Genomic DNA, 20754 nt, shown 5'->3' on the forward strand with positions numbered 1-20754 from the left:
CCCTGGTCATTTGATTTTTGACAGAGTTGCAAAGGGAATCCAATGGGGGAAAGGAAGGTCTTTTCAACAAATGAAACTATAATATCTGGATATCCATATGTAAAAAATATGAACTTCTACCTATACCTCATAACACAGAAGAAATTAACTTGAGATAGATCACAGATTTAGATTTAAAAAATAAAACTATAACACTTTTAGAAAACATAGAATGTCATCATGTTATGGGGGCAGTCAAAGATTTCTTATACAGGTCATAGAAACAATAATCATTAAAGAAAAAACTACTCAATTAAATTACATTAACATAGAAAATTTCAGCTCATAGGTAAGCTACAAGTTAGAAAATAATATTCCTAAAACATGTATCAGGTAAGAAATAGTGACCAGGGTATATAAAGAACTCCTAGAACTCAATAATGACAACCCAATGAAAAAATGGACAAAAAATTTAACCAGATACTTCAGAAGATATATAAATGGCCAATAAGCATATGGAAAGATGCTCAACATCATCAGTCATCAAAAAAATGCAAATTAAACCCCAAAGAGATAACCACCATAATGGCTAAAACTAGTAAGACTGACAACACCAAGTATTAGCAAGGATGTGGAGCAGCTATAACTTTCACACATTCTTGATGACAATATAAAATGAAATAACTACTTTAGCAAAAGTTCTGGCAGTTTTTTTATGAAATTAAATACTCACCTACTCTATGACTCAGCAGTTCCACTCCTAGCTATTTACCTGAGTGAAATGAAAACACATATCTACAAAAATGCTTTTCTATGAATGCTCACGGCAGTTTTATTCATAATAACCACAAATTAGAAACAGCCCAGGTGTTTATTCATTAAAAAATGGATTTATTCTATGGTATGAATTTCTGGAACAGGCAAAACTAATCTATTGTGGCAAAAATCAAAACAGTGATCTCCTCGGGTGGGTGTGCAGGGTTGGACTGGGCAGGGGTATAAGGGGACTTTCTGCAGTGACGGCAATATTCTATATCTTGATAGGGGTATAGGTTACATAGGTGTATGCATTTATCAAAACTCAGCAAATGTATATTTGATATTTTAAAAAATAATTGTATGTAAATTTTATTTCAAAGTTAAAAATTTATAAAAAGATACTGAACTCTACTTAAAGATATAAATGCTGAAGTATTTAGGGGGACATGTAGTCATAGCTACAATGTACTTTGAAATGAATCAAAAATAAGATTAACTGATGGATAGACAGATAGATAGATAGATAGATAGATGATAGATAAGTAGATAGGCAGATAATAAAACAAGCATAGTAATACATTCCTGGTAGAATCTAGGTGGTAGGTCTATGGATTTTACTGTAAATGCTTACAACTTTTTGGTATATTTAAAAATGTTTATAATCAAATGTTGGAAAAAATACTGAATACCTACTTACTGTTCTAGGCAATGGGGATACAAGAGATGACTAAGGTAGAGTTTTTCAGAGGAGGTTATCCAATGGAAGTGAATTAGTATTTGTGTAGTTCATATTATAGTCCAGGGGCAAAGGCAGGAGCAACAATTTATTTTTATCTTCACAATTGGGTGTGGAGGAGGTTTGAAATGAGTGAAGATGATGAGTTCAATTTTGACTATGATGTGCTTTATGATCCTACAAGATCTCTAAGTGGCAACATCTAGTGGACTATTAGATATACAGGTCAGGAGATTTGCATAAATCTGGGCTACAAATGTTGTGGTTGTCATGCCTTTGGGTATTCTAGCTTTTGGTCCATGAGCACAATTTAATAACGGTTTTTTATTTCAATAGTGTTTTCATTTTAAAATACTATCTCAAATATCTCCTGCCCCCCAAATCTAGTATTCTTTACCTGTTGGCCTATTTATTTTTCCATGGGAAGTATAATAAGAATAGAAATTGTACTAATAAAGAGCTATAAAATAGCAAGACTAAGATGTGGTCAATATAAGGATTTTAGGGATTTTCATTAAGCTAATAATTTGAAGGCTAATAATTGGTAAATATATTACACTGGCAAATGGTTCTTTGGTACTCACCTGATCAAATAGAGCTCTTTATTCCATGGGTAGATATTTAAGACTGGCCCAACCCCAATCATGTGGTTGTGACATTCTCCAACATTTTCAATATATTCATGCTTCAATGGCACTTTGGTGAGGAGTTCAAATTCCTCAGGTGCCTTTTGAAGTACCTGTTCTGCTGCATAGAATCCATCTACCAGCAGTGTCCTGCCACCTGTTCCTTCATGCTTAAGACAGTGAAACACTTGAATGCTAAAGAGGGAAAAAATTAAATTCTTCTGTTCAGTGGCAAAAAGAGAACATATCAAAATTTTAGAAAATTATATATGAAATAATTATTGACTCTACTTGTATCATTTTCATTTCCAAATTAATTGTTTTTCCTTATAGCCAGTTATACTTTTTTTGTGCTTTGAAATATTAATGCCACTACAGGTTTCTTCTAAACATGTTCAATATGAATTAAAACCTGTATGTGCCAGACCCTGGGAATACAGGCATGAATAAGATATAGTCTCTGTTTTAAAAAAGCCCATAGTCTAGTAGGAAAACATGAAGGAAATAAATACCAATAAAATATGATAGGCACTATAATAAAGTTGTATACAAGATATAGAGGGGCCATAAAGAAAGGACATTATTTACAAAGTATATTTAAGGAAGAAAGCAAGAAGCTCCTGTCAGCATAGCACAGAGAATCACGAAAGGATTTTTTTTTATTTTTTTAAAGATTTTATTTATTTATTTGACAGAAAGAGAGACAGTGAGAGAGGGAACACAAGCAGGGGGAGTGGGAGAGGGAGAAGCAGGCTTCCCGCTGAGCAAGGAGCCTGACGCGGGGCTCGATCCCAGGACCCTGGGATCATGACCTGAGCCGAAGGCAGACGCTTAACAACTGGGCCACCCAGGTGCCCACGAAAGGATTTTAAACTGGGAAACTCTGTGGTCACATCAACATTTTTAAGACTTGATTATGATGATAGTATGGGAGATGGACTGGTGGGAAGCAAGATGACAAAAAATGTAGCAAACAACATGTTAACTGAAATAGAAAAAAACATTGAGGGCTTGAGCTTAGAGAAGGGTGTTAGAGAAAGAGACACACCAAAGAGATACTATAGGAGTAGAACTGACAAGATTTGAAAACTGATTTAAAGGTAGTAGAGAAAGAACAAGCAAAAACCTAAAATGACTTCAGGTTTTTCACTTGGGCAACCTGTCATTTGCTAAGAGGGAGAATGCAGAGAGAAGTGTAATTGATCATAATGAGGGGTGTGAGGGGTTGAGGAAGAAGTTCAGTTTAGGGGCCACGCTGAAGTAGTTGAGTCCATAAGTGGCTGAAAATGTTAACAGGGAAAGAAAAGGGGACTTAATGGGCTGGAAAACTATACCAGAAATTTCAAATTAACAAGGGGAAAATAAAATTAATAGTAATTTAGAAAAAAAATAAAAGTAAATAACAAAGTAAAGTAAGTAAAAAATATGAATGCAGATAGAAGGAATAAAATCAAGGAGAACCTAACATAAATACAATTAAAATGAGAAACACCAGTTCTGGACTGTTGAGCTTTCTGTGAAACTTCTAGGTCAAGATGGTTTAGTAGCTAGTTGAAGATATTTAACCCAGAAGACAGGTGGATTTTGTAGTTTGTAGGTGATAGCTAAAGCCAAAAGCATGGAAAGAGTCATTTGGAGAGATCATTTCAAGTAAGAAAAGAAGGACAAAGAGAAAACCTTGAGGAACAACAATATCTAGGACATGGACAGAGGAAAATAAGCCAGCACAGGATGCTGAAGAAAAGTGGTCAGAGATGTAGGAGGAAAACTAAAAAAGGAAGGGTATTTAAGAAGAGGTAGTGGTTAACAGCATGCCCCAGGGGTCAAGTAAGATGAAAACTGAAAGGTACACACTAAGCATGGCAATAAGTTAGTTGCTGGTGACTTTGGAGAGAGTAATTTTATCTTTGTTATTTTATTTATTTATTATTTATTTGAGAGTGAGCACATGGTGGGAGAGGGGCAGAGGGAGAGGGTGAGAGAGAATCTCAAGCAGACTCCCCGCTGAGTACGGAGCCCACGCGGGGCTTGATCTCAGGATTCTGAGATCATGACCTGAACCAAAATCAAGAGTTGGACACTTGACCCACCGAGCCACCCAGGTGACCTTAAAGAGAGTAATTTTAATTGGGAGGTGTTGGATAAACTAGCCGACTATGGATTTGAGGAATGAATGGGAAATGAAAATGAAAAGACACTGAATGTAGATGATTCTTTTAATAAGTTTAGCTGTGAAGGGGAGGAATAAGGCAGGGCTTGTAACTAGAGGGAGACAGAGTCCAAAGAAGATACGAGAAGCTGATAGGAAGGAGTCCATAGGTATGGAACGGGTGAAGATTTAGGAGAGAGAAATCTCCAAGGAGGCTGGAGAAGATGAAATCCAGAGCAAAGGTAGCTTTTGAAAGGACAAGGCATATAACAATGTTGATGATGATGATAATGGCTAAAGTGATGATAATAATAACAACTAGTATTTCTTGAGCACTTAATATGTGTCAGGCAGTATGCCAAGTGCTTTAAATACATCATGTAATATAATCCCTAAGCAATACTAATGAATAGGTTTTATTACTAGCCCCATTTTACAGATGAAGAAACAGGCATAGAGAAGTTAAGTTACTTGTCCAAGAACACAAAACTAATATATGTTACAGCTGGGATGCAGATCCAGATCTGTTAATGACATGGCCTGAACTCATAACCACTCTTACTATACTGCTAATGTACTTACTTGGTCCATGTCATTGATTAGAAAGGTTTAAATTAATGGCAGAGACAACTAACTGCTTATCTTTGGTAGTGGTCAAAGAGAAAAGAGTTACTCAATATTTGAATGTCAACCTGTGTCCAGATGCTTCCCATCCCATTTCCTCTTTCTTCCTTCTGCACCCCCTAGAATGAGGATGCAGGGCTGTTGGGATCTTCATATACTGGTAACATTGACAAGGATATCTAAAAGCTGCTTTATTCTTCCTCCCCTGAACCAAATATTCTTAAGTTCCAAACCCTTAAAGAAAATCAATGTAACCACAATTAATTGCATATTATCACCATCTCATATTGTCTTTAAAAATCCATATGTACACTCACTTTACTAATATCTTTATGCCTCAGCTCATCATCTAAATGCAGAAGCAAGATAAATAAAATAACAACTACAGAGGTACCTCTAATAAGTGGCAAATGGTAGATAAGTATGGTATTTATCCATCGTGTCACATAATTATCATTTCACTTTTGTGGTGAGAACATTTAAGTTCTACTCTCTGTTAGCTACAGTGGTAATAATATATAACCATTGTACACCTTAAATTTATACAATGTTATATGTCAATTATATACTAATAAAGCTGGGAGAAAAAGGTATATCTTTAGCTCAGCAGCTTCTGATTCCATGTGAAAAAAGGTTTTTTTCACTAACTCCTCCTCTCCAACTTCTTACAAATTGGATTCAAATTCCTGTGAATACCAACCCAAAGCAGCTGTGTTTAGAAGATAGACCCGTTTGCAATATAGCTAAATATAAGAAAACTGTACAATTCCAAATTTAACAGTTAGACTTTTCTGGTAAGTTGTTGGTAATTACTTTGACAAAAAAGTAAATTAAACAAAATTAAGATCCATTTATATAGTAAGGTGTATTTTCAATCATTTCAAAAAAATTTATTCTTGTAAGTCCGAATAAGACTGAACTAGGGTATTTCAAAATGATCATGTTTCTAAGAGAAGAAAAAGAAATAGTCACACACAGGAGCAGCAGATAGGATCTTGGTTCAAATAGAATGGAAAATGATTAAGAAATTATTCATTAAGGAGGGCATGTGATGTGATGAGTACTGGATGTTATATGCAACTGATAAATTATTGAATACTACATCTGAAACTAATGATGTACTATATGCTGGCTAATTGAATTTAAAAAAATAAAGAAATTACTCAAGACCATCACATGTAAAGACCCTAATATGGAAAATTCGAATCCACTTACCCACAGGGTTCTTGAAAATAGGTAGTGTCAGTGTGCCGATCCAAAGCCAGCTTGGTGTATGCAGTGTCACCCCTGGAGAAGTCTGAAGTAAAATACCACATCCTCCCATAGATGGTTTCTCTGTCAAATCAAATGAAGGAAGACTTAATTATTTGAAAGTTTGATTCTTGTCTTTCACAACTTTAATAACTTCTTTAATTATTCACAAGTAACAATAGATTTTTTTGGCTCCAGATTTCCATCTATAAGGAGTAGATGACAGCTGAACATACCACCAGTCTTAACAATTCTGTCACTGATTAACATTCTGGGAAGTTGGGGGGAAAACTGTGAAAGTAGAGTTGACTCTTGAACAACATAGGTTTGAACTGAATGGATCCACTCGTACATGGATTTTTTTTTTCAATAAATACGTTATTGTAAATATATTTTCTCTTCCTTATGATTTTCTTAATGACATTTTCTTTTCTCTAGCTTACTTTATTGTAAGAATACAGTATATAATACATACAACATATAGAATATGTGCTAATTGACTATATTATTGATAAAGCTTCTAGTCAACAGTAAGTTATTACTAATTAAGTTCTGGGGAGTCAAAAGTTATACATGAATTTTCAAGTGTCTGGGGGAGGGAGAGGTCAGTTCCCCTAACCCCCACATTGTTCAAAGGTCAACCGTATAATGTGGTCTGAAAGCTTAGGGAATTATCCCCCTCTGTTTATGTGCCTACTTTTAATAGCTTTCACATTCACGGTTTTTTCCTGTGCTCACCTTCCTTGCATAGAAAAAGATGTCTTTATGCAGATGCTTTTAGAAGTGATTAATGTAGATCCTCACCCATCTTTTGGACATGGAGGAATAAGAAAAAGAGAAAAGGATAGTTTATGTTAGCAAGTATTTAATGAGATGCTGTATCACTGTTTTTTATTTTATTTTTATTTTATAGTTATTTTCCTGGTGGCTCAGATCTGACCAAAGATCACTTTAATTCTTTAGCTTTCAGAGTCCATCTTATTTTTTGAACCCTCAAAGTCCAAACAGGAAATGGTCTTCCTCATGAACTATGTGATCTCTAAAGCCCTCTCAATTGATTGTTTACCAGCACAGCTTCCTTTACTTGAAAATTCTCAAAATGTGTTTGAAACTGAACAGTTCAAAAATGTTGATTATGCTGTACCAGGACAGGGCAAATGACCCAGCATTCTATTTGCTACACAATGAGCTAGATCTGGCTCTTACTAAGTAAAAGGAAAGTACTACTTATAACAAAGTATGTTTACACCACATTTATTACTATAGAAGATCGATCTATATACTACCTAGAAACACAGACTAGAAGTGGAAACAACATTGTATTTAGGATCAGGAAACCTGAGCTATCTGAATCCCAGTTCTTTTTTTTTTTTTTAACTTAAAAAAAGATTTATTTATTTATTTTAGAGAGAGAGAGAGAGACGGAGGGTGGAGGGGGAGAGGAGAGAGAATCTGAAGCAGACTCCATGCCCAGTGCAGAGCCTGACATGGGGCTCAATCTCACAACTCTGAGATCATGACCTGAGCTGAAACCAAGAGTTAAATGCTTAACTGACTGAGCCACCCAGACACCACCCCTTTTTTCTTACTGAACCTTTTATTAGTGAACATCTTCTGTTAGCGCTATTATACATACAACACCATTTTAAAAATTATTTATTTATTTATTTATTTGAGAGAGAGAGAGACAGCATGAGCAGGGGTAGGGGCAGAGGGAGAAGCAGACTCCCCGTTGAGCAGGAAGCACGCCATGGGACTTGATCCCAGGACCCTGAGATCATGACCTGAGCCAAAAACAAGAGTCAGATGCTTAACTGACTGCACCACTCAGGTACCCCTACACCACACTATTTGTTAAAAATTTTTTAATTATTTATTTAAATTCCAGTTAGATAATATACACTGTAATATTAGTTTCAGGTGTACAATACAGTGATTCAACACTTCCATATGACACCCACTGCTCATCACCACAAGTGCACTCCTTAATCCCCAACACCTATTTCACCCATCCCCCCCATCCACCTCCCCTCTGGTAACCATCAGTGCGTTCTCTATAGTTACAAGTCTGTTTCTTGGTTTGTCTCTCTTTTTTCCCCTTTGCTCATTTATTTTGTTTCTTAAATTCCACATAGGAGTGAAATCATATGGTACTTCTCGTTCTCTGACTGACTTATTTTACTTAGCATTATACTCTCTAGCTTCATCCATGTCATTGCAAATGGCAAGATTTCATTCTTTTTTATAGCTGAGTAATATGCCATTGTGTATATATACATCTTTTTATTCATTCATCAATGGACATTTGGGGTCTTTCCATAATTTGGCTACTGTTGATAATGCTGCTATAAATATTGGGATGCATGTATTCCTTTGAATTAGTACTTTTGTATTCTATGTATAAGTACTTAGTAGTGCAAATTGCTGGGTCATAGGGTAGTTCTATTTTAACTTTTTGAGGAACCTCCCTACTGCTTTCCACAGTGGCTGCACCAGTTTGCATTCCCACCAACAGTGTAGGAGGGTTCCCCTTTCTCCCCATCCTCACCAACACCTGTTGTTTCCTGTGTTGTTGCTTTTAGCCATTCTGACTGCTGTGAGGGGATATCTCATTGCAGTTTTGATTTGCATTTCCCTGATGATGAGTGATGCTGAGCATCTTTTCATGTGTTTGTTAGCCATCTATATGTCTTCTTTGGAAAAATGTCTATTCAGGTCTTCTGCCCATTTTTAATTGGATCATTTGTTTTTTGGGTGTTGAGTTTGACAATTCTTTGTAGATTTTGGATACCAACCCTCTATCAGAGATGTCATTTGCAAATATCTTTTCCCATTCTGAAGGCTGCCTTTGGTTTTGTTGACTGTTTCCTTCCTGTGCAGAAGCTTTTTATCTTGATGAAGTCCTAATAGTTCATTTTTGCTTTTGTTTCCCTTGCCTCTGGCGATGTGTCTAGTAAGAAGTTGCTATGGCCAATGTCAAAGCAGTTACTGCCTGTGTTGTCTCTAGGATTTTAATGGTTTCTTGTCTCACATTTAGGCCTTTCATCCATTTTGAATTTATTTTTGTGTATGGTGTAAGAAAGTGATCTAGTTTCATTCTTTTGCATGTGGCTGTCCAGTTTTCTCAACACCATTTGTTGAATAGACCTCTTTTCTCCATCGGATATTCTCTTCTGCTTTGTCAAAGATTAGTTGACAGTTGATAGAGTTGTGGGTTCATTTCTGGGTTTCCTATTTTGTTCCATTGATCTCTGTGTCTATTTTGTTCCATTGATCTCTGTTGATCACTACAGCTTTGTAATATAACCTGAAGTCCAGAATTGTGATGCTTCCAGCTTTGCTTTTCTTTCTTAAGAATGCTTTGGCTATTCAGGGTCTTCCATGGTTCCATACAAATTTTGTGAAAAAATGCGGGTGGTATTTTGATAGGGATTGCATTACATGTGTAGACTGCTTTAGGTTAATATAGACATTTTAACAATGTTTTCCAATCCATGAGCCTGGACTGTTTTTCCATTTCTTTGTGTCATCTTCAATTTCTTTCATCAGTGTTTTATAGTTTTCAGGATACAGATCTTTTACCTCTTTGGTTAGGTTTATTCTTAAGTATCTTATTGTTTTTGGTACAATTATAAATGGAATTGATTCCTTGATTTCTCTTTCTGCTGCTTCATTATTAGTTTCTGTATGTTCATTCAGATTTCTGTATGTTGCTTTTGTATCCTGCAATTTTACTAATTCGTGTATCAGTTCTAGCAATTTTTTGGTGGAATCTTTTGGGTTTTCTATATAGCACATCATGTCATCTACAAATAGTGAAAGTATGACTTCTTCCTTCCTGATTTGGATGCCTTTTATTTCTTTTTGTTGTCTGATTGCTGTTGTCTAGGACTTCCAGTATTATGTTAAATAACAGTGGTCAGAGTGGACATTCCTGTCTTGTTCCTGACCATAGAGGAAAAGCTCTCAGTTTTGCTCCATTGAGGATATTTGCTGTGGGTTTTTGTATATGGGCTTTATTATGATGAGGTATGTTCCCTCTCTCCCTACTTTGTTGATGGTTTTTATCAAGAATGGATGCTGTACTTTGTCAAATGCTTTTTCTACATCTACTGAGAGGATCATATGGTCCTTATCCTTTCTTTTATTAATGTGGTGTATCACATTGATTGATTTGTGAATATTGAACCACCCTTGCAACCGAGGAATAAATGCCACTTGATCGTGGTAAATGATTCTTTTAATGTACTGTTGGATTCAGTTTGCTAATATTTTACTGAGAATTTTTGCATCCATGTTTATCAGGGATATTGGCCTGTAATTCTGTTTTTAGCGGAGTCTCTCTGGTTTTAGTGGAGTCTGTTGAGGGTAATGCTGGTCTCATAGAATGAGTTTGGAAGTTTCCCTTCCATTTCTATTTTTTGGAATAGTTTGAGAAGAATAAGTAATAACTCTTCTTTAAATATGTGGTAGAATTCCCCTGGGAAGCCACCTGGCCCTGGACTTTTGTTTGTTTGGAGATTTTGATTACTGATCCAATTTCTTTGCTGGTTATCAGTCTGTTCAAATTTTCTATTTCTTCCTGTTTCAGTTTTGGTAGTTTATATATTTCTAGGAATTTATCCATTTCTTCCAGGTTGTCCAATTTGTTGGCATATAATTTTTCATAATATTCTCTTATAATCATTTGGATATCTGTGGTGTTGGTTGTGATTTCTCCTCTCTCATTTGTGATTTTATTTATTTGGGTCCTTTCTCTTTTCTTTTTGTTAAGTCTGGCTAGGGGTTTATCAATTGTACTAATTTTTCAAAGAAGCAGATCCTGTTTTCATTGATCTCTTCTATTGTTTTAGTTTCTGTATCATTTATTTCTGTTCTAATCTTTATTATTTCCCTTATTCTGCTGCTTGTTAGGCTTCATTTGTTTCTCTTTTTGGTGTAAGGTTAGGTTGTTTATTTGAGATTTTTCTTGCTTGTTAAGGTAGGCTTGTATTGCTGTATACTTCCCTCTTATGACCACTTTTTGTTGTATCTGAATGGTTTTGGACTACCGTGTTTTCATTTTCATTTGTTTCCAGGTATTTTTTTTCTTTCTTCTTTGATTTCCTGGTTGACCCATTCATTGTTTAGTAGCATGTTGTTTAACCTACATGTATTTGTGGTCTTTCCAAATTTTTTCTTGTGGTTGACTTCCAGTTTCTTAGTGTTGCGGTCAGAAAACATGCATGGTATGATCTCAATCTTTTTGTATTTGTTGAGGCCTGATTTCTGACCTAGTATGTGATCTATTCTGGAGAATGTCCCAGGTGCATGTGAAAAGAGTATGTATTCTGCTGCTTTAGGATGGAATGTTCCTAATATATGTTAAGTACATCTGGTCCACTGTGTCATTCAAAGCCATGGTTTCCTTGTTCATTTTCTGTTTAGATGATCTGGTCATTGCTGTAAGTGGGTGTTAAAGTCCCCTACTATTACTGTATTATTATCAATGAGTTCATTCATATTTGTTATTGTTTTATATATTTGGGTGCTCCCAAATTATGGGCATCGATATTTACAATTGTTAGATCTTCTTGTTGGATAGTCCCCTTTATTAAGATATAGCACCCTTCCTCATCTCTTGTTACAGTCTGGTTTAAAATGTAGTTTGTGTGATATTAGGTACTGCTACTCCACCTTTCTTTTCATGTCTGTTAGCATGATAAATGGTTCTCCATCCCCTCACTTTCAATCTGCAGGTGTCTTCAGGTTTAAAATGAGTCTTGTAGGCAGCATATAGATGGGTCTTTTTTTTTTTTAATCCATTCTGACACCCTATGTCTTGATTGGAGCATTTATTTAGTCCATTTACATCCAAGGTAATTATCAATAGATATGTATTTATTGCTATTTTATTACTTGCTTTGTCATTGTTTCTGGAGATTTTCTTTGATCCTATCCTGTCTTTGTCACTTTGGGTTTCTCCTTTCCACTGAGAGAGTCTCCTCTGATATTTCTTGCAGGGCTGGTTTAGTGGCCACTAACTCTTAGTTTTTGTTTGTCTGGGAAACTATCTCTCCTATTCTGAATGATAGCCTTGCTGGATAGAGTATTCTTGGTTGCTGATTTTTCCCATTCAGCACATTGAATACGTCATGCCACGCTCTTGTGGCTTGCCAAGTTTCTGTGGAGAGATCTACAGCTAACCTAATGGGTCTTCCTTTGTAAGTTAAGGACTTCTTTTGTTTTGCTGCTTTTAGGATTTTTTATCACTACATTTTCCAAATTTAACTACATTATCCCTTGGTGTTGGGCTGCTTTTGTTGATTTTGATGTGAGTTTTCTGTGTCTCCTGGATCTGGATGTCTGTTTCCTTCCCCAGATTAGGGAAAATTTCAGCTACTATTTCCTCTTCTGCCCCCTTTTTTCTCTCTTCTGGGACTCCTATGATACAAATATTATTACATTTGATGGAATCACTGAGTTCCCTAAGGCTATTCTCCTGTTCCATAATTCTTCTTTCTCTCTTTTGTTCAGCTCCATTATTTTCCATTATTTTGTGGTCTTTTAAAAATTTTTTAGAGGGGGGGAGAGAGAGAGAGAAAGAGAGAGAGAGAGAGAGAGAGATGGGGGAGAGGGAGAGAGAGAATCTTAGGCAGGCTCCACTCCCAGCAAGGAGCCCGATGCAGGGCTCAATCTCATGACCCTGAGATCATGACCTGAGCTGAAAACAAGAGTTGGATGTTTAACCACTGGAGCCATCCAGGTGCCCCATTAGTTTGTCTTCTATATCATTATTCACTCCTCTGCTTCTTCCATCCTTGTGGTCATTACATCAGTTTTGAATCTCAGTTACTGCATTTTTCATTTCTCACTGGTTGTTTTTTTAACTCTTTTATCTCTGTGGTAAGGGCCTCCCTGAAGTCTTCCATTCTTTTCTCAAGCCCAGCAAGTATCCTTATGATTTTTGTTTTAAATTCTCCATCAGGCATGTTATTTATATCTATTTCACTTGGATCTCCGGCTGTAACCTTTTCTTGTTTTTTTCTTTTTCCTTTGGGATAAATTCCTCTGTCTTGACATTTTGTCTAGGTCTTTGTCTTCTCTGTGTTAGGAAAGCTTATGTTTCCTGCTTGAGAGTAATGGCTTTATGAAGAAGAAGTCATATAATGTCCAGGGCTGGGTGCATTAGGGAATGTCTCTGGTTTGTGCTGCATGTACTCTGCTACTGTGTTTTGGCTGCTCTATCCCTCAGGTCAGTCCTCCGCAGAGTTTCTCCTTGTCTGTAGTTGGCAGTATTTGGACCCTGGCCAGAATGTGGTGAGTTTAACTAGGTATGCTCTGGTCTGCTTGTTAAATGAGACCTGATACCACTTCCACTAGAACTGAAGCCTTGCAGAACTCTATGGTTGGTAGATGTGGTGCCTGCAGGGGTTTCTGCTGGTCTTCTGGAGTAGGGTCCTGCTGCACAGGTCCTTAGGCATGCTTGCAGGAAAAAAGCAATACCAGCAGAGAATGGGGGCGGGGGGGTGGGACTTGGGGTAAGCAGATCAGGCAGCCAGTGTGGGCACTGTGCTGTTTATTGAAGTTGGTTTATGCTGTGGGACAGGGGAGGGAAGTGGCACCAGCCAGCTCCTTTGTCCCCGGAGAGAGGAATTCGTGCTTGCTGCTCTCAGGGAAGCACTCCTAGAAAAGTGAATAATTTCCCCTCATGTGTTCTAGGCACTTTTCAGATGGGTGTTTTTACAGTGTCTCTGGGTCGCTTGCCTGCCTGGAGCAGCACAGTGCCCTTTGAGCTCTATACCAGCCAAGCCTGCTGACTTTAAAAACTCTAATCTTTAGGGACCTGGTGTGGTGGGGATCTGAGCTGGTCTTTTGGGGGGATGGTCTCACCACACTGGGACTGATGCAGGTTTGATCCAGAAGGGCAGTCATGGCAGAGGCACAGGGGCATGGAATTTGGAGCAAAGCAGGTTAAACAGCCAGTGTCTGGGTTAGCCACCTTCAGCAGGTGTCTCTGGACCTATGCTGAGGGCTGGGGGAGGGAAATGGTGCCTATGGGCTCTTTTGTCCCCAGAGAAGCAAAGCCATCTCTCCCAGATGTACGCCAAGAAGAGTGAACAGTCTCTCCCTGTGTGCCTTAGGCAATCCTCAGATTGCACTGTCTGCCCTGGGGTTGTTTGCCTTCCTTCTCTCCAGAAGTAGTGCCCTCAGGTCTCTAGCCCAGCCAAGACTGTGGACCTCTAAAACCAGTCTTGGAGCCCAGCTGTTGCAAAAACTCATGAAAATTGGCCCCTCTTGTTTTCCCAGCCAATGGCTTTGGGGAACTGTTCTCCTTGTGCTTATCCCCGTGCACTCCACTCTCTCTTGCTTTTCTCTGCAACCAGGGCTCTCTCCCCTCCACAGCACTCGCCATCTGTTTCTCCCCCAAACCATGTCTCTTTACTTCCAACCTTCCTCGATGTGGCCTCTTCTCTCCCTCTACTTGTGCAGTTTGTTCTATCAGTCCTCAGGTCAATTTCTTGGCTATTCAGAATTAACACCTAGTTAATTAGCTGTGTTTGAGGGATGAGGCAAGCTTAGGGTCCTCCTACTACACCACCATCTTAGGTCCCCCACTGAATCCCAGTTCTACTTCTTACTAGCAGAGTAATGCTGGGCAAGCCACTTACTTATTATATGTGTCTCAAGTGGCTCATCAGCAGAACAGGGGATAAAATATACACCCATCAGGATTTCTATAATGACCAAAAGAAAATAATGGGCATGAATATGTTGGTTAAATGCTATATAGTGTAAGGCAATATTATTAACAACTAGTGTCTGAATCAAGCCTTAGGAATCATAATAGGTCAAAACTGGATGATCTTTAGACACCATCTTATTCAATCCTCTTATTGATCAGATGGGAAAATTGAGGCCAGGGGGTGCAGGTGGAGGGTACAGGTATGTATGTAATGGAGTTGTCTATGTTCACACAATTGCTTGAGGGTAGAACTTAGACTACTGCCTGGTTCTGTTTACTCAAAGTCAGTGCTATTTCTAGTGTATAATGATACCTGTTACTTTGAGGACCACTAGCCTCAAAAAATATACCAAAGACTTTGAAGTCATCATCATATTTAACATGTAAGTGTCTTTAGAGATTAGAAATCTGGGCCTCAAATAAAGCACTACAAATGGGAATCCCCTTATTCAGGACACAAAATATTCTGGATCAAAAACAGTGTGACCATACCCAGTTAAATTATTTTACTGGTGTTGACGCTCTGCAAATTAATTACCGTAGATATTAGAAACTAATAAATTACCTGATCAAGCTGATCCTTTCTGCCAACTTCTCTGTGTGTTCTTGAGTGGGAGGGACATTTTCTACGAATGCAATTCCATACAGCAGAAAGTTTTGCAGAAAGTTCTTCAATCCCTCATTGGTTTCTAAGAAGCTTTGGAAATCTACAGATGGAACTTGGGCTCGCTGATAGATTTCAGCATTCCATAAGATTCTAGGTTGGATGACCTTTTGTTTCTGCCCTTCATAGCTGTTTCTCACCAGCCAATCCAAATCATATTTAGTCACATGACCATCTGGCCCTTTAAAGGGAAAAATAAAAGGTATTAAAATAATAGTTATAATTACTGCCAATAATTTACTGGTTAAGAATGTTATTTTTAGCAACCAATTACCCAGTGCTATATTGTTTATGAAATGAAATTAAAATGAGTGCCTAGGATATTCCTGAAACAGAAATATTTGCAGGTTCAGTAGTATGAACTAATAAATGAATGAATGAACAAATAAATCTCACCAACTAGAAGGGATTAAATGAATTGGGGCAGTTTGACCTAAATGACATCAATATATGATAAAGTGATTTCATAAATGACTGAATGACTGCCCACAGTGCCAAAAAAAAAAAACAAAAGGCAAAAAAAAAATCCTCCCTCCAAAATGCTTTAGGAAATCTTCAGGATAAGCAAAGGATATAGCAAGGGGTGTGAAAAGCTTTGCTGGCATCTTATCTCTTCTTTCACTTCTTTTTATTTCTCTGTCTGTGTTTTGGCTTCCTACTCCTTGACAATAAAAGTACCATAAGGAATTTGTGAAGCATAAAAAAGTCTGAGGAAATTTTTTAATTATTTTTTTATTATGTTCAGTTAGCCACTGTATAGTATATCATTAGTTTTTGATGTAGTGTTCAATGATTCATTAGTTGCATATCACCCAGTGCTCCTCACAACACGTCCCCTCCTTAGTAAGATTTATTTATTTACTTTAGAAAGAGAAAAAAAGAGTGCACAAGTGGGGGGAGGGGCCAAGCGTGGAGCCTGACATGGGGCTTGATCTCACCACCATGAGATCATGACCTGAGTCAAAATCAAGAGTCCAATGCTTAACCAAATGAGCCACCTAGGCACCCCAGTATGAGGAAATTTTTAAAAATCACTTATATTTACCATTCTACCAGACAGATGAAACCCTTATTAATAGCTTGGCATCATTCCTTCCACTTTTTTCCATGCATTCTTTTACTTTATAATATATATATATATTTGTACCCTGCCTTTGTCACTTAATATTTTGAGTCATTATATCATTAAAATCTTCACTTATGATCATTTGTTTTGTTTCATAAATTCACAGACTCTTAACTATAGAGAACACACTGATGGTTATCAGAAGGGAGGTGAGTGGGGGATGGGTGAAAGAAGGGATGTGTATTAAGGAGGGCACTTGTGATGAGCACCAGGTGTTGTATGCAAGTGTTAAATCACTAAATTCTATACCAGAATCTAATATTACACTATGTTAACCAACTGGAATTTAAATTAAAACTTAAAAAAATTAAATCTTCATAAAAATTAATTCTTATAATTTGCAGAATATGGACTACCAAGATTTATCTAACCAGTCTGTTCTGGGGCATGTAGTCTTATTTTTTTTAATTTCCTTATTATTTAATAGTGATCATCCCTGTCTATATTTCTTTTCTTTTTTTCAAAGATTTATTTATTTATTTTAGAGAGAGAGAGCATGCAAGTGGGGGGAGGGACAGAGGGAGAGAGAGAATCTCGAGCAGATTCTGTGGTCAGCACAGAGCCCCATGTAGGGCTTGATCTCACAATCCTGAGATCACAACATGAGCTGAAATCAAGAGTTGGATGCTTAATGGACTGAGCTACCCAGGTGCCCCTCTTTTCTTTTTTTTTTTTCTTTAAGATTTATTTTTTAGGAGAGAGAGCCCAGCAGGGAGGGGCAGAGGGAGAGGGAGAAAGCATCCAAAGCAGACTCTGCACTTAGTGTGAAGCCAGGCGTGGGGCTCGATCTCACAACCCTGATATCATGATCTGAGCCAAAACCAAAAGCCAGATGCTCAACCGACCGAGCCACCCAGGTGCCCCACTTGTCTATATTTCTGGTAATTTTCTTAAAATAGAAACCCAGAAGATGGGATTGTTAAATCCAAAGATAAAAACTTTTAAGAGTCTTGATGCATTTAACTAAATTACTTTTTTAGAAAGTCTACCAATTTTCATTCTCTCCAACAATATATGTGTGCCGATCAAAACTGAGTATTCTTATTTTTTAAATATATTTTTTCCAATTTGGTAAGTAAAACTTCTCTTACTGTAATAATTTTAATTTATTCACTTACTAATAAGCTAATAACATTTGTTAGACATTTATTTTGTTAGACATGTTTTTCATTTTTATTATTTTGTTTCAAGTTTTTATTTAAATTCCAGTTAGTTAACATATGTAATATTAGGTTCAGGTGGAGGATTTAGTGATTCATCACTCATATATCACACCCAGTGCTCATCACAAGTGCCCTCCTTAATCCCTGTCACCCATTTAATCCATCTCCCCACCACTTCCACTCCAGCAATCCTCAGTTTGTACTCTATAGTTAAGAGTCTGTTTTATAGTTTGTCTCTCTCTCTGTTTTCCCCCTTCCCCTATGTTCATATGTTTTGTTTCTTAAATTCCACATATGAGTGAAATCATATAATTATCTTTCTCTGACAGACTTATTTCACTTAGCATGATATACTTTAGCTCTATCCATGTTGTTGCAAAGGGCAAGATTTCATTCTTTTTGATGGCTGAGTAATATTCCATTGTGTATATATACCACATCTTCTTTATCCATTCATCTATCCATGGACATTTGGCTCTTTCCATAGTTTGGCTATTATTGACAATGCTGCTATAAACATTGGGGTGCACGTGCCCCTTCAGATCACTATGGTTGTATCTTTTGGGTAAATACCTAGTAGTGCAATTGCTGGGCCGTAGGATACTTCTATTTTTAACTTTTTGAGGAACCTCCATACTGTTTTCCAGAGTGGCTGCGCCAGTTTGCATTTCCACCAACAGTGTAGGAGGGTTCCCCTTTCTCCGCATCCTTGTCAACATCTGTTGTTTTCTGTGTTGTTGATTTTAGCCATTCTGACAGGTGTGAGGTGATATCTCACTGTAGTTTTGATTTGTATTTCCCTAATAATCAGTGATGTTGAGCATTTTTCACGTGTCTATTAGCCATTGTATAGACATATGCTTTTTAAATGCAAGGATTACCAAACTATGGCCCATGGGCCAAATCTGCCTGGCAGTTGTCTTTGTGACACCTACTTTAGAACACATGATACCCACTTGGTTACTTATTGTCTATGTCTGCTTTCACCCTGCAAGCATTCGACTCTTGAATAGTTGAACAGTTGTGACAGGGACTGTACAGCCAGCAAAACCTAAAAATCTTTACTACCTGGCCCTCTACAGAATATTTGCTGACTCAGGCTTTAATGATCTGCCTGTTCACTACTTTTTCACATTTTTTCTACTCAAATACTAGTGCTTTTTTTTTTTTTTTTTAACAAACTGGCAATAACACCTTATATATTAATGGCTTTTAGTCTTTGTCATACATTTTTCAAATATTTTGCCAAGTCAGTTATTTTTTAATAAACTTTTCTATGGCATGTGTTTTTTTTACTGTAGAGAAATCAGTAGTCAAATGTATTGATTGTAAATATTTTTTCCTCCAATGCTTTTTTAACTTTTATTTTGAAATAATTATACATTCACAAGAAATTGCAAAGAAATGCATTTATTCCATAAATAAACCCAGTAGTTGCAGGATACAAAATTAATATACAGAAATCTGTTGTGTATCTATACACTAATAATGAAGTAGCAGAAAGAAAAATGAAGAAAACAATGCATTTATAACTGAACCAAAAAGAATGAAATACCTAGGAATAAATTTAACCAAGGAGATTAAAGACCTAGACCCTGAAAATTATAAGACATTCATGAAAGAAACTGAAGACAACACAAAAAAATGGAAAGAAATCCAATACTCATGGATTAGAAGAACTAATATTGTTAAAATGTTCATACTACCCAAACCAATCTACAGATTCAATGCAATCTCTATCAAAATACCAACAGCATTTTTCACAGATCTAGAGCAAATAATCCTAAAATTTGTATGAAATCACAAAAGACCCTGAATAGCCACCACAATCCTGAGAAAGAAGAGCAAAGCTGGAGGTATCACCATCCCAGATTTCAAGATATACTACAGTGTTGTAGTAACGAAAATGATGTGGTACTGGCACAAAAACAGATACTAGATCAATGGAACAGAATAGAGAACCCAGAAATGGACCCTTGACTCTATGGTCAACTAATCTTTGATAAAGCAGGAAAGACTATCCAATGGGAAAAAGTCTATTCAACAAATGGTGTTGGGAAAACTGGACAGATATATGCAAAAGAATGAAACTGGGCTACTTTCTTATACCCTACACAAATAAACTCAGAATGGATGAAAGACCTAAATGTGAGACCTGAAACCATAAAAATCCTAGAAGAGAACAGAGGCAGTAACTTCTTTGACATCAGCCGTAGCAACTTCTTTCTAGATATGTCTCCTGAGGCAAGGGAAACAAAAGCAAAAATAAACTATTGGGAGTACATCAAAATAAAAAGCTTCTGCGCAACAAAGGAAACCATCAATAAAACAAAAAGGCAACCCAGTGAATAGGAGAAGATATCTGCAAATGATATATGTAATAAAGGGTTAATATCCAAAATATATTAATAACTTGCACAACTCAACATGGAAAAAAACCAAATAATCTGATTAAAAATGGGCAGAGAACCCAAATAAACATTTTTCCCCAAAGAAGACATCCAGATGGCCAACAGACATATGAAAAGATGCTCAACATCAGTCATTATCAGGGAAATGCAAATCAAAACCACAATGAGGTATCACCTTACATGTGAGAGTGGCTAGTATCAGAAAGACAAGAAATAACAAGCTGCTGAGGATGTGGAGAAAAGGGATCACTTATGTACTGTGGGTGGGAATGTTAATTTGTGCAGCCACTGTGGAAAACAGTATGAAGGTTCCTCAAAAAATAAAAATAGAAATACCATATGATCCAATAATTCCACTATTGGGTATTTACCTAAAGAAAACACTAATTTGAAAAGATATATGCACCCCTATGTTTGCTGCAGCTTTACAATAGCCAAGATATGGAAGCAACCCAAGTGACCATAGATAGATGAATGGATAAAGAAGATGTGGTATGTACACACAATGGAATATTACTCAGCCATAAAAAGGAATGAGATC

The 20754-nt window shown here is 36.9% G+C and overlaps 1 protein-coding gene across 3 annotated transcripts in view; it reads right to left on the reverse strand.

The window, feature by feature from the left end:
• Positions 1 to 20754, reverse strand: part of TMLHE (trimethyllysine hydroxylase, epsilon) — a 114749-nt gene that overhangs the window by 59605 nt on the left and 34390 nt on the right. For 2 of the 3 annotated variants that reach the window (XM_045884785.3, XM_054509750.2), the window contains exons 4-6: positions 15415 to 15694; positions 6089 to 6208; positions 2059 to 2295 (exon numbers count right to left, since the gene is read on the reverse strand). In XM_045884785.3, coding sequence (XP_045740741.1) covers positions 2059 to 2295; positions 6089 to 6208; positions 15415 to 15694 — 637 coding nt within the window. The remainder of the gene's footprint in view (positions 1 to 2058; positions 2296 to 6088; positions 6209 to 15414; positions 15695 to 20754) is intronic. The other variant, XM_045884793.3, reaches the window with a different exon arrangement.

Source organism: Mirounga angustirostris, unplaced genomic scaffold (assembly GCF_029215605.1).
Source record: "Mirounga angustirostris isolate CCGP_5_RB_7025 unplaced genomic scaffold, mMirAng1.0.hap1 SCAF_11, whole genome shotgun sequence".
NCBI lineage: Eukaryota > Metazoa > Chordata > Mammalia > Carnivora > Phocidae > Mirounga > Mirounga angustirostris.